General features: G+C 40.7%; 1 protein-coding gene across 3 annotated transcripts; it reads left to right on the top strand.

Annotated features, from left to right (window-relative positions):
- The first annotated feature begins 202 nt into the window (after positions 1 to 202).
- trak1b (trafficking protein, kinesin binding 1b) lies at positions 203 to 14468 on the top strand. 3 transcript variants are annotated; one of them, XM_026947008.3, is made up of 16 exons: positions 203 to 364; positions 1989 to 2183; positions 5051 to 5127; positions 6144 to 6260; positions 7666 to 7763; positions 7941 to 8049; positions 8529 to 8607; positions 9382 to 9512; positions 9597 to 9671; positions 9797 to 9934; positions 10356 to 10432; positions 11180 to 11392; positions 11662 to 11903; positions 12047 to 12325; positions 12510 to 12612; positions 12698 to 14468. In XM_026947008.3, the coding sequence occupies exons 3-16, from the start codon at positions 5077 to 5079 to the stop codon at positions 13449 to 13451; spliced, it is 2466 nt and encodes an 821-aa protein (XP_026802809.2). In that variant the 5' UTR covers positions 203 to 364; positions 1989 to 2183; positions 5051 to 5076; the 3' UTR covers positions 13452 to 14468. The 3 variants fall into 3 exon arrangements, with proteins under 3 accessions (XP_026802809.2, XP_034165548.2, XP_034165549.1); XM_034309657.2 differs by lacking the exon at positions 203 to 364 and adding an exon at positions 2843 to 2957 and having other exon boundaries at positions 2095 to 2183; XM_034309658.2 differs by lacking the exons at positions 203 to 364; positions 1989 to 2183; positions 5051 to 5127; positions 6144 to 6260 and having other exon boundaries at positions 7694 to 7763; positions 7895 to 8049.
- The last annotated feature ends 259 nt before the right edge of the window (positions 14469 to 14727 follow it).

The following is a 14727-nucleotide window of genomic DNA, read 5'->3' as shown; positions in this document are numbered from 1 at the left end:
ACACTGGTCTTACAATGATAATTAAAATATCAAGAACTAAATACAATGCTACCATGAATTTACTGACGTGATTTAGGGCAGAGTTCTCAAATTTCTTGGTTGTGGTGGTTATAAATGCAAATTCAAGCTTAATTTCAAGGAAAATGTCTCTGTCAGGAGGTCGACTGTCCCATGGCAGACGTTTTTGGTCCTCGGTGAGAAGTTGCCAAGCTGGACGAGTTGGGCTCTGATCGCTCGAGAACAGGCTCTCACACACCGCTCCCTCTTGCGTCCATTCAGGAGGAACAGTATGTAGGCGACGGAAGCGAGGAACCTGCACCTCTGCTGCCACACTCTGCCTATCGGGACGCAGAGACCATCACTGGTCAGTGCACACGCTTTTAATAAAACTTTAATTTAGAGTCACTATCACACAACTAACATCACTGCAGGTCTTTGCTTGTTCCCATGAAGTGCTTTATTGGTCTTCCAAGTGTGAAATGTCAATACGGCTGGTTAAATCTAATACTGTAGCACTACCCACTAAGCCCATTGAGCTCAATCTAACAGACTAAGAGCTCCTGTGCCATGGCAGCTATTTTATAATCATGGTGTGAACTACAGCAATGTATTTTATTCCATTAGAAGATGCTTTTTATCCAAATTGACTTACAAAAGGTTCAAGCACAGAGACTGAGCCATTGAGGGTAAAGTGCCCATGAAATGGTTTGAGAGCCATGATTAAATTCTGTACATTGACTTTGTTGGGCTGGTTTTAAAAAAAAAAAAAAAAGGAAGAGAAAAAGGGCATTATGATGCAGAATGTCTGGGCTAGGCAATGATTAAAAGGAGTGTTGCAGATATTGCTAATTAGAGATCCATGCATACCACAGTGACCTTGTCTTCCAGACAAAGATTGAGAAAAAGAAGAAAAATGCATCTCTTTGAATTGTTTAGTATGGACTTAAGTACAGAGTGAAAAACCACTGCTTGCTTATATATAAATGGGCAAGCAGGGTTTATATATATAGGTAAGGTGAAGATTTAGGGAAGGGTTTGGGAGTGTTTTTGTGCACTTTGAAAAAGAGACCTGAGGCAGGAAAAAAAGGAGATGCCAAAATGGCATACTCAAACAAAGGAATCTGCTTTATTAAATAGGGACAAATAAAAGATGAAAATGGGGCTAGGATTCTTCAACTTAAGAATCTTCAGGGGGTAGCTTTCACTAATATATATATTTTCAGAGATACTTCTCATCTGTTAGTTCTCTCTTTTTTGTTGTGTCTTAACTTTGTCTTAGTTTCATTCTCTTTTCCTGGCCATGCCTTAAATCTTTTGTCCCTTGTTTTTTCCATTTTCTTTCTGCTTTTCTTTTCAGTTTCTTTTCCTTGAGCAAAGCCCTGACATACCATACCAGTCACCCCTCTACAAAGGTGTGACAAGGGGCTGTGTTCAAGGCTGGCCTTAAGTAACCTCCCTGGCAGCTGCAGGCAATCCAGGTTAATCAGCCTGGAGAATTCTGGGTAACTGAGTTCTCCTGCACAGCAGGCCTCTCTGTGCTGCTGCCCTCTGCTGGCTGCCGGTGGTGTAGCGCGTCCTCTTACAGTTTATGCTAGTTTTATGTTATCTTTCATATGGCAAATTCTAAAACACATTTTAATTGACTTTTATCCAAGGATCTTATTTGTAGACACTGTTTATTTATTTACGATGACTAATTTTGTATTTGTGGTTCTTAGACATAAAAGATTTATACAGTAGGCTTACATCATGATCGAAAGCCTTGTGTCTGAGTCCATTTAAGAAATTAGCATGACCTTAAAGATGCCTTTGACAGAATTGCATGTCACAATCAAATGAAGGATGTATAATCAAGGAATCATGAAGGCATCTTGTGATGAAATGAATTCATCCTGTGTCAGCTTCAAACAGAGCATTATGCTTAAGTTATGCTTCAGGAATAGTTTGGTCAGTATGTTGCTTTCTGTCTCTCTCGCATCTGTGTGCAGATGTGTGTAACAGCACCGAGCTCCCTGAGGTGGAGATCATCAGCCTGTTGGAGGAGAAGCTCCCGGTGTACAAGCTGAGGGCCGACAGCGTGTACGGCTATGAGCACGACGACTGGCTGCACACTCCTCTCATCTCTCCGGACACACACATCGACCTGACGGCTGAGCAGATCGAGGAGACCCTCAACTACTTCTGTAAGTGCAGATGTGTCGCTATAGTAACGGTCTCCTAATCTTCATCCTCATCCTCATGGTCTAGTTGTGAGTATAATGTGGAAGGCCAGTGGTGTCAGTTTGATTTTACCTGATCAGTGCTGGATTCACACACTCATTTGCACCTAATGTTAGAGCAAAACTCCACTCTGAAGCACATCTGGTATACTTTGGTGCTAATTTGTTGGTTGGTGTTGTATTTTCATTATTCCTCTGAGAAGTTAGCAGGTTAGCACTAGTTAGCACTAAAGCGCTGCTGCATCGCTCTCTTTAGGCAGAGATGAAGTGAGGGCTTTTTCTTGCTTTAATGATGTGATGGTGTGATGAGAGCATGTTGATATTTTTGGTGCATAATCAGGACAGAGGATGTGAAGTACAGATATAGCGAGACCGCTGGGGGAAAGAGGACTGCCAGGGGTGCTAAAAATAGGTAGAAAACTTGTACATATCTAATGCAGAGGGGTAAGTATCACCCCTCTCTCTCTCTCTCTCTCTCTCTCTTGCCTCCTCGCATCACTCTGCTGTTGTGTGTATCTTGCGCTTTCAGTACACACATGACTGTGTTGCCAGAGGAGCTTTAGAGCGTTAGCTAGCTTAAGTGTTTTAGAATAGAAACCGAGTACATATTTCTCTTTCAACAGTGAGAGAGAGAGGAGAGAGAGAGAAGAGAGAAAGAGAGAGAGTGTGGGAGGATGTACAGGAGCGTTAGGGATGAGTGTACAGAGCTGGAGTGCTTCAACAAGGACTGCACTATCGGTAAAGTGTGTGGCCGTGTGTATTTGTGTGTGTGTGTGTGCATGTACCTGTGTGTATTGGACATATCCTTTGCTTGTTATGACTGTAGTGTAGTGTTTTCTTAAAGGCTCAAGTTTTCTTTCTTTCTCTCTCTCTCTCTCTCTCTCTCTCTCTCTCCATCTTATGATCTCTCTCCCTTTCTCTGTCTTGCTGGCATCTCTCTCTCTCTATCTTGCTCCCATTGTTCTCTTTCTGTATCATTATCCTCTCTCTCTCTCTTTCAATCTCGCTATTCTCTCTCTCTGTCTTATGATCTCTCTCCCTTTCTCTGTCTTGCTGTCATCTCTCTCTTTCTGCCCTGCTGTCCTCTCTCTCTCTCTCTCTCTCTCTCTCTCATCGTTCTCTTTCTGTATTGCTATCTTTGCTTTCTCTATTTGTTTTGATGTCCTCTCTCTCTATCTATGATGTCCTACGCTTTGTATTTTTTCATCTTTTTCTCTTTTTTATTCTCTCCCCATCTCTATATTTATATCACATACATTCTGTCTTGCTTTCTTCTCTCTCTCTCTCTCTCTCTCTCTCTCCATTTTCTCTTTCTTGCTCTCTCTCTCTCTCTCTCTCTCTTTCAATCTGTCCCTGATTTATCAGAGGGTTTGGATGTGTCACCTTGATAATTGAAAAAAAAATCGCAAGCTGGTTTTTATTAAATGCCCTATTGTACATTTATTTTGAATGAAATGCAGACGATGTAGTGCGCTATTAATACCTGGCTGATGTTCTATATCAGCTCCAACCTATATACAGTGGAAGCGGCCGAGCCACCAGAGGGCGCTGTGGTTGAAATGTTACTGAAAGGCTGCCATATTGAACATTACCACTAGGCCATGCTACGCAGTGGACGCAAATGAGGAGCAAAAAAAATTTACAGATGATATTTTAGTTTCAGTGCAAAACATTTGTCTTTGGTTTGACGTGTTACTATGTTATAAAACTCGGATACTACATACTCATGTACTAAGTGTACAGTACACCGTATGTAGTGTGTAGTATGTCCTCTCTTTTGTGTGTTTTACCTTAATGAATATGTAGTTTGGGTTGTTTCAAGCTAAAACTGATAAATAAATACAGACCCGAGTCAATGCAGATGAATTAATTTAACAGCTTTGATGTGATTTACAGCCTGGAAATCACTTTGGGAACAGGATTTTGCGTAATACAACTGAAGGGCAGGTATTAAACTTACATAAGCCCATTTCTGCCATGTGAAGACAAAAGTAAACCGTTATTCTGTCAAAGTTTCTCAAAATAAAAAAAAAAAAATTCTATAAAATAAAAAGAATGTTAACATTATAATTTTACAAATCTATAAATTTTAAATTAATATGACTGCAGTAAAGTTTTTTTTTAAATCTATATTCAAGCTTTTCTGCACACCTGCACCTTTACTAGCCTGTGAAAATGTTTTCTTTATATTTACTTTAAACATATAGAAATGCTTTGTAGGTCAACAACATATATTTTTTTTTGTAGTACTAAATAAAAAACAAAATGCAGATTTTATGATCCTTCTTTTGTTTTTTTTTTTAATTATTAACATGTTGCAGATTCTGCGAGGTGTATATAGTCTTATGACCACAACTGTAAATTTCCTTTTTTTGGATGAAAGAATGAAAATCTGACCTCATGTACTCCTTTAAATATAAATATCATAACAGGAAATCATTTCTTTTCATGTGGTGTGTGAAGCTGTGAGGAAGTGGCTCTGCCTTCTGGATGCATGTGTGTGTGTTTGTGTGTGTGTGTGTGTGTGTGTGTGTGTGTGTGTGTGTGTGTGACTAAAACAGCAGAGTTATCTAAGCTGATGCAGTCGCCATGTACTTGTGCATGGTAGCGGTTGCCGGGGTAACCTGCGACGTTGGCGTAGGGAGTATCATGTCAGGACACACAGGGAATAGCTTGCATGTGTTCACAGCCAGGCGCTGATCTTATCATAACAACATTGGAAATTTCCACTACTGTAATTAATAACTGGTCTAGATTTATGAGTAGACTTATGGATAAATCTGAGAGAAGTACGTCTGGTTTCTATGAGGGTCTTTGTGTCCTACCCATAGTGCTATGCGCTGAACGAGTGGGCCAGATGACTAAGACCTACAATGACATCGATGCTGTCACCAGACTTCTGGAAGAGGTGAGCTGAGTGCTTTTTGAATATTTATTCTGTGCTTAATCAAGCACAGCAGGTCATATTTGGATTAGCCTGTTTTATGCAATATTAAAATATTTACACAAACCAATAGAGAGAAGATCCAGCGCAAGTTTTTTTGCTTTACAGTTTTGCGTTTGTAATAAATACTGTTTTTCAGCTTTCAACGAGTTTCATTAGTCGTCACTAGTAGGTAACAACCAATGACACCTCCCAGTATATAAGGAATAAAACACGAGGGTGTGTGCTATTATAGGAAAATAAACAACGTCAAGGTGGTGTGATGCATTCTAATGCAAAGTTGAGTTACTATTACCATGTCCTGAAGTGTTTTATTCCTCTTATACCACAACAATTAGCCAACAATTTCAAGTTTTATTTATTAAATGTGTGTTTTATCCATTTATAGTTACATTTAATGTTTGCAGAAACAGAAAACTCTTGTTGGAGAGAAACCGTAAAACACAACCTCCTCCACCTCGAAGACTTTCCCATGGTGGAAAACCTAAAGTTTTTTTTTTTTTTTTTTACAGCTTTACCTCTGCCTATTACGAAGCACTGACACTGGAGACTCCTTCCATAAATGTTAAATAAACGTCTCCTTGTAGGAAGATTTACATTATCAATAATTAGACATTGTTTTTGTTATATAACATCACATTTTTTAATCTGTGCATGATTAATCTTAGATTAGGTGTCCACTATACAAGTCCCTGTGAATGAGCTGTTAGAAATGATAATGTATTAGAATATATATTTTGAAAAATTGCCAGCCAGTAGAAAATGAGTATTTACAGTGAAAATGAGTATATACAGTACAGTGAAGGATTGTCTATTTTTTTTTTAATTTTTAAAAAAATTGAGAATTAGTTTAGATACATGTGTGACTTCACTTGTATGTAAAGTCTGTAATAGAAATATGCTAATATGTCTATTATGCTATATAAATATATGTCTTGCGCAAATGCACGAGTGAGTGAAACATCTGTCTGGCTGTACAGAAAGAACGGGACCTGGAACTGGCTGCTCGGATTGGCCAGTCCCTGCTGAAGAAGAACCGGATTTTATCCGAGCAGAATGACTACCTAGAAGAACAAGTGGGGAACATCAGAGAGGAGGTGAAATGGGTTGACCAACCAGAACCTGGCATTCCTTAAAGCAGACTGTCAGACTCTTCCTCTTCTTCACGTCTATGGCTACATCTTAAATACATTAGAGTTTTTAATAAAAGACATTTTTATTAAGTAAGAGCTATTGAGAAAATGTCAAAGCCTCGCACTTTGTTGGATACTATACACAGCATGCTAGCTAACTGGCAAATTATCAATTTACACAAATAAACAGTATGCTAGCTAACTGGCATATTAGCAGTTTACACAAATAAACAGTATGCTAGCTAACTGGCATATTAGCAGTTTACACAAATAAACAGTATGCTAGCTAACTGGCAAATTAGAAGTTCACACAAATAAACAGTATGCTAGCTAACTGGCAAATTAGCAGTTTACACAAATAAACAGTATGCTAGCTAACTGGCAAATTAGCAGTTTACACAAATAGTGCTCAACCTAAAAATGCAAATGCTAGAGTTTGATAAAACATTATTATTATTATTATTATTAGTAGTAGTAGTATTCTACAAGTAACTGTATCTACATGGTGAATAAATGGATAATAGAAGTAGCATGCTAGATGATTAGCAAATAGTCACACATTCAGCTACGCCAGACAGAACACTAATGCTAATACTAAACGAATCCAACATTTAGCTATATGCTTTAAATAATGTAGCTTACTAACTTTATGAACTTAATGAACTCAACTAGTTAGTGCCATTTCTTGGTGTTAAACCTGACTTATGCTCAGAGCACAGAGAGCCTCCTTAGCGAGGGAAATTAGCAAACACAACATTTGAACACCCACTATTACTATTATACGGTGTCTTATTTGAACTGATTCTAAATATTCTCTGCTTTCAGCAGATGTTTGAGTAAAAACAGTAACTAGGCATGACTTGTAGTATTTGGGATGTTTCTTAAAATGGCTGACTTGCTTGTAGGAACACTAACTAGACACAAGTTCTAGGGGATTTATTCGGTTGAGGACAGGAGTCTTGGATGTTTAACTCCAATGCTGAACAAACACAATATTTTGTTTTATAATATTACACAATATTATTAATTTATATGATCTTTAATGTCAGATTATGTATGTAAAATAAATGAAATGTAATGTAAAACATTTGTGGTCGTCCTGTTACAGGAAAATAATCAATGAGGAGTGGCCTGATGCTTCCTGTTACCACCCTGAAACTGATTATTTTCCAATAACAGCACACCCTGAAGTGTTTTATTCCTCTTATACCACTGCAAATTTGCCAACGATTACAACTTTGTATTTATTAAAGAATGGCAAATTTTTTTTTTATCCATTTATAGTTACAGTTAATGGTGTGAAATGTCTGGAGGCAAGTTAGTTCTCGTTTTCTCTCTCTCTCTCTCTCTCTCTCTCTCTCTCTCTCAGGTGGCCCAGCTCCATCATGAGCTAAATCTGAAAGATGAGCTTTTGCAGTTCTACACCAACGCAGCGGAGGAGAGCGAGGAGGATGCCACGTCTTCGCAGTTAGTCTGATTAAAAGAGAAAAAACTAATTTTAAAAAAGTGTACATTCTCAATGTAAATGTGGATTTGTGAATAATAAGTACATCCCTGCCTTTCCTGCGCACTGTAGTAACTGTGTAAATGTGTTATAGAGGCGCCATGGTAACAAGCTGCTCTGTGTTGTGTTTGCGGGGTCAGAGGTCGGCATGGCAGGATGCCGCTGCCTTTCCTGAGCGGCTCCAATGTGGATGTGCTTCAGAAGAAACTCAGAGACCTTGAAGAGGAGAACCTCTCTCTCCGATCAGAGGTTTATATAATACACACAGGAAGACACACATATAGTGATAGAAGAGATCTGTTCCTGTCAAATTTCCAAAATTCCTCTGTCCTCAAGACTTTTCCATGTTGGAAAGTGTAAAGTTATAGCTTTACGTCTGACTGTTAGAAAGCACTGACACTGGAGACTCCTTCCATAAAATGCTAAATAAGCATCTCCATACAGAAAACCTCACCATATTAACAATTACATGTTTTGTAATCTGTTTATGTGGTAATCCTTGTGTAATTTGTTACTATAGAACCAATACCGTATTAATATAAACGTTCCAGCTGAACTATTGTCAGAGCTGCTGTTCCAGAAAATTAATCAACATCCTCTGACCAATCAGAATCGAGAATTCTACAGTATTGTGGTTATAAACAGATATGATGTATTTTTAAAATTGGACCGTCCAGCACACTCAAATGGCAAATGGTGTGTGTGTGTGTGTGTGTTTCTCTGTTTAGGCGAGCCATCTGAAGTCAGAGACAGAGACGTATGAAGAGAAAGAGCAGCAGCTGGTGAACGACTGTGTGAAGGAACTCAGTAAGTTAAACAAGCCACAGGTTGGTGACTTAAGTCCAAGAGTTACATCAACATTTACATGGGGAAAGTTAACTGTATTCAGAGTCGGGTCAATTTTCGAGGCACTTCTTTCAGATTATGTAAATTACCTGCGTGTGGTACATAACTCCAAGAATGCCAGATTTTTTTTTTTTTTAGTAGAAGTGTCTGAGACAAGCTTTTTCAATCGAGTCTAGATCACCACCTTTAAACGCAAACCCGAAAAAATTAGAGATAGAAAATGTGGACTGAAGAAGGAAAGAGCGTCTTTTTCTTTGCTGTTAAATGCAATATATCATAAAAGCGATTTTAAATGAAAATAAATTTTAAAAGACTAATATGATGATTTATGAATGAGATGATAGTGAATATTGAAATAAATCTAATAGGAGTCTAGTATACTGACAATATATTAATCACATAATTTAATTTAACAATATGGCCTCCACCAACTTATAAAATAGCACTTGACTAAAATAGCATATCCAGTTTTTTTGCATTTTATTTTTTGTCATAAATTAACTGTCAGACAGTGGTGCCTGACTTAATACTGTTCCTCACTTGAGCCAACATTACACCGGAAAAATGTGCTTAAGTCTATGGTCAGAATCGTGCATAACTAAGACATGCCTCTGTTTTTCTCAAACTCTTCCCCACGTGTGTAACTCTGATGCAACTTCTTAATAGCACATAAGTCTGTAGTTTTATTAAATCCTCACTCTGTGTGCTTAACTCAACTCTGAATATGGTCTCCAGGACAGTCCAGTCTGCAGATCTCCACCATAGCGGAGGAACTGACCAGGAAGACAGAGGATGCGGCTCGCCAGCAGGAGGAAATCACACACTTGCTCTCGCAGGTTGTCGACTTGCAGAAAAAGGCCAAAACGGTGAGCGTCTACACTCACACAGAAAAATCAGTTTAAAAGAGAAAATTTACATTCATTCACTGGTGCATGTGTGTGTGTTGACAGCACGCTCTGGAGAATGAGGAGCTGTCTCAGCATCTGGTGGCAGCTAAAGACGCCCAGAGGCAACTCACAGCTGAGGTATAGCAGTACTCAGTAATCTGTGACATCATAGGCAGTTTCTAATCTTTTATTATTTTATTTTATTTTATTTTTTTTAGACTTGTTATAATCATCTAATCCACTCTTGTTTGTCAAACACACAGCTTCAGGAGCTCGGGGAAAAGTATTTGGAGTGTATTGAGATGCTGCATGAGGCTCAGGAAGAGCTGAAGAACCTGCGGAACAGGAGTGTGTCTGCTGGAACACCGCGACGTTACCATCCTCTTGGACCGTTCCCTATGGTGCACAAACACACACACACTATTATCCTGTAGTACTGCTTAATATAACAATATGTTAAATGTTCATTCATTAACTCCTTCATGTTCAGTAACTGCTTTATCCTGGTCAGTGTTGTGGGGGATCCGGCGCCTATCCTGGGAATGCTGGACATGAGGCCGGAATACACCCCGGATGGAACATTTGTGTATTACGTTTGCTAACTAATGTTATACCTACATCTAGAACTAGAATTATTTCTTTCAGCCAATCAGATCAAACCAGAAGGCAAAAATGTTTATGACTGGCAAAGCCTGTGTGCACGTGATTGGAATATCTTCCAGTTTTGATCTTGTGGTGACATTTGGCTGGCAGTGAAAGATCCTCACAAGGAAAGTAAGACAATCGTTCGTGTGTGTGTGTGTGTGTGTGTGTGTGTGTCAGGACTCTCTGGCCGCTGAAATTGAGGGCACTATGAGGATGGAGTTGAGTCATGAGCACCCTGAACACGAGGAGCAAAAGTATGAAGGTTTTATTTTTCCATATTTTTGTTTATCATGTTTATCTATATTCCAATATTACTTTTAAGACACCCTCGTTGAATTCCTTTTTTCCATTTCCATTACGTGTAGTCATTAGTTGAGTTCTACAAGACTGTAAATTCAGGAGCAGAAGTTACCCAGAATGCATTGTGATCTTAACAAATGAAACCATTTACAGTACAAATGTAACAAAATACGCTCCAGTGTTTCTGAAATATGACATTTGAGTTGCATTCAAACTGAGGTTTGTGTAGATGACAGCTCCATCTGTACATGACAGATGCTTGCTGAAACAAAAGTGAACAAAACACAATAAAATATTGGACACTAGTAATGGTAAACTTTAGGCCTACAGAAGACTACATAACAATCTCACATTCTTGATTAGATGAGCTGGACCTCACATTTACACTGTAAAGTCCATCATGCTGACCAGTCCATTAGACTGACTCTAACCATTCCCTGTCATTTCTTTGGGAAATAATTCATCCTACATCACTTCCTGCTATACACGCCTCCTTTTGTGCTGCAAGTGGCCACTCATGTGGTGCAGGAGTTATACACTTCACACGCCTTAGAAGGAGTCAACAACAGTGTTTTAAAAAATAGTACTGGAATTCCTTCTCTCTCTCTTTTAAATCCCTTTCATGAAGCATGTGAACAGTTCACACCTCTATAACATTTTAGGAGTTTTTTTGTACTGAGTTTAGATGTGTATGTTTGCAGGGTGCGTCATAAGCGTGTGTTTGAGACGGTTAAAAACATTAACCAGTCAGTCAGGCAACGCTTGCTGCCTCCGCCTTCTGCTAATATCCCAGGCTCCAATCAGACACTCTCGTCCCTAAGTTCCGCCCTCTCTGACAGCAACACTGACAACATGGCTGCCCTTGATAACCGTGAACAAAGCATGCTCCTGGAGGCGGAGTCATCAGATGCCAGGTGGGTGGGGCTTAGCACTGACTCTTAGAAGCATTAATTATAATGTAAGCAAACGTTTTAGGTAAACAACCAGGAATGTTTGGGACCCAGAGCTTATTTGGATTTGCACTAGAGTTTAGAGCACTAACATTACAACTGCCAGTTAGCATCATATCATAAACAAGTCCATACTTAAAAGCTTACATTGTTCATAATAGGGTAGCTGTACATTCTGGTTCAGAAAAAATTCTCCTGTGTGCGGGTGTGGCATTTTTTCCCTCTGTATCCAGTTCTGATGGCCCTGAGAAGCGTTCTAGCTCAGAAGACCTGAAGCTGGCATTGCGCCGGCTCTCACTGCGCCGGCAGAACTGCCTGAGTGAACGCCGTTTCTTTGAGGAGGCGCGTGAGAGGAGGCATCATGATACTCCACTTCTGTCTGGCATCGTGTCTGGAGAGAGCATCATGTCGCTGGGTGTGTGGCCGAGCCGGCCGTATCTCCCAGACAAGCTGCAGATTGTCAAACCATTGGAAGGTGAGAAACTTCAGGCATTGTGGGTAACGTATGAAACTGTTAACCAAAGAAAAAATAAAACATTTTGATCAAAGGAGTTAAAAATGTCAACTCAGTGTATGATTTACATTCTTCTTTTCTTTCTCTCTCTCTTGCTCTCTCAGGCTCCGCCACCTTGCAGCACTGGCAGCAGTTAGCTCAGCCTAACCTAGGCGGGATTTTGGACGCCCGTCCCGGTGTCGTCCCTAAGGGTTTCCGTCCTCTGGAACTCGATCTAGAGGAGGTCTATCACTACAGCGACTATGAGGAGGATGAGCCAGGAGAGCAGTATTTCCAGAACCTTCCCACCACCACCACTGCAGCCAATCCCGGTCTTGGCCACGCCCCGTCAGCCTCTCCGTCCCCCTGCCTCAGCACTGGCCATGTCTCTGCAGAGTTCTCAGGTGGGGTCACTGTATTTAAATAATACATACAGTAACATGCAACTTTATGCCTTTATACGGTATTTCATGCTACCGGTAAGGACGCTTATGTATTTCAGTAATAATGTACGCTGTACAGATTCGTTTCTGCATTCTGTACTATGTAAAAAAGGATTCTGATGAGATTTTATTGCGTGTTTTGCAGTGCACTACCCGGGTAAGTGCATGGCCCACACCAGCTCCACTTACACGTTCACTACCTGCAGGATCCTCCACCCATCTGATGAGGTCACTAGAGTCACTCCCAGGTCAGACATTCTGCTCTTTCACTCTAAATTCACTTTAATGTAAATAAACAAACTGCCAGTACTCATATTCTTCTTCTCTCTCCAGTCTAAACCCTGCCCCAACCTCCTCATGTGCGATGTCATCCAGCCTTCGCTCCACCCCCGCGGCCACGCCCTGCACGCCACGCCGTTTAAGCCTCTCCCAGTCCCAGTCCTTCACCAACTTACGTGACTCTACGAAGACCTTCAGCACGTCACTGGGGTTAGTGCGCCTCCTACAGGAGCGTGGGATCTCTGCAGCCGTCTATCAGCCGCTTAGCTGGGACAGGGTGAGTGGTGGTGTCCATTTATCCACCTCTGTCCTCCCTCCATCGTCCCCTCCGGACTCTCAGAAACCCTCCACTCCACCAAACTCCCCTGCCCGACACACTCCAAGCCCCCACGCTGTTGATCCGGACAACCCTGCTGACTTTTCGTTCAAAAGCCCATCCTATGAGAACTTCCTAGCCTCTAAGCCAGCACGGTCCATTCTGAAAGAGGTGGCGGGGGTGACTCAGGCGAGGGATTGTGAGAGCCAGACGGATGTCAGCGTGTACAACCTGAACCTGGTGGATAAGCTAAAGAGGCTGGGGCTGGCAAGTCCAGGAGCCAGTGGGATCTCAGGGCCGCATCCCATACTGGGCCCGCTAGGTGGCCTGAGGAGGACAGGCTCTCCTTTTACACCCCTAAATGAAGGGTTAAGGCGCAATCGAAGCTACCCAGCTGTGGTCGGAGCAAGCATGGCTATGAAGGGCCCTGGACCCCAAGGAGACGAGATGATCCTAGCTCCGAAACTTCCCAAGCAGACTAGTCTCAAATAGACTACACATAAACACTCAAAATACTGTATTATATGTATATAAGTTTAAGTTATGCCCTCCAAAAGCAAAATTCAGCCTGTTTGCACTAGAGCGCTCTCTGACTTGAAAACAGAGTCCTCTCTTACCTGCCCATAACCCTATATATATATATTACGCACAGTAGTGTGCAAAACCCAAAGTAGAGCTTCAACACTTTCCCTCACAGACATTTAGGGGGTAATACCATAAAGAAAGAACCATCAAGCATTAAACCAGGCAAAATCAATATAATTCAGGGTAAATACAGGAATTTCACCAACACTACATGGCCAATAGTATATGGACACCAGATCATCACACCCATATACAGTTTGCTTGTTGAACATCTAATTCCAAAAGCATGGGCATTAATATGGAGTTTTGGAGTGTGGTTTTGGGGATTTGTGATCATTCAGTCACAAGATCATTAGTGAGATCAGGCACTGATGGTGGATGAGGAGGCCTGGTACGCAGTTGGTGTTCCAGTTCATCCCAAAGGTGTTCAGTGGGGTTGAGGTCAGGGCTCTATGTAGGCCACTCAAATTCTTCCACACCAAACTTGGCATGCCGTATCTTCATGGACCTCGTTTTGTGTACAGAGGCATGGTCATGCTGGAACAGGTTTGGGCCTCTTAGTTCCAGTGAAGGAAAATCTTAATGCTACAGCATACAAAGGCATTCTATACAATTGTGTGCTTCCAAATTTGTGCCAACGGTTTGGGGAAGAACCACAAATGGGTGTGATGGTCAGGTGTCCACAAACTTTGGGCCATATAGTGTACAGAAGGGGTGAGCAATATAGCAATATTTTAAGAGATTTTCACGATATATGATATGCAGGGATGGATTACGGACCGGGCCTATTGGGCACTGACTAGCAATTAGACTGACTGGCAATTATGCTAAGTCACACACAACACATATCAACATCAGCGAGTTAATAGAACATGAGCCAATGAATGTAAAGCCACTGATTCTGAAATAAATTTGGAAATGTTACTGGTGTGTGTGTGTGTCTGAATTGATAAGCAGTGAGTAGTCACTTAGGTGCTAAATGTTTAGACCTGGAGCCAGATAAGCAGGTAAAAGAACAAAAACTTGGATAACCATAAACCCATACTAAGTGGGTCAATTGAAAACAAACTTAAAGAGGAAAGAGAAGCCAGAGAATGTTCATTTTTAAATGGGTTGGATTAAAAATGAATGACGAACTAACCAGTCGGAAACCAGTCGTCTAAAAAAAAAAAAAGACTGCCTT

This window comes from Pangasianodon hypophthalmus, chromosome 13, assembly GCF_027358585.1.
Source record: "Pangasianodon hypophthalmus isolate fPanHyp1 chromosome 13, fPanHyp1.pri, whole genome shotgun sequence".
In the NCBI taxonomy this organism is placed as follows: domain Eukaryota; kingdom Metazoa; phylum Chordata; class Actinopteri; order Siluriformes; family Pangasiidae; genus Pangasianodon; species Pangasianodon hypophthalmus.
This window is presented reverse-complemented; position numbering and strand designations above follow the sequence as displayed.

Coding starts and splice junctions, on each gene's coding strand:
- trak1b (XM_034309657.2), top strand. CDS start 2,894: ATGTACAGGAGCGTTAGGGATGAGTGTACAGAGCTGGAGTGCTTCAAC. Junction 9,513..9,596: donor TGCAGAAAAAGGCCAAAACG/GTGAGCGTCTAC, acceptor GTGTGTTGACAG/CACGCTCTGGAGAATGAGGA. Junction 9,935..10,355: donor CTCTTGGACCGTTCCCTATG/GTGCACAAACAC, acceptor TGTGTGTGTCAG/GACTCTCTGGCCGCTGAAAT.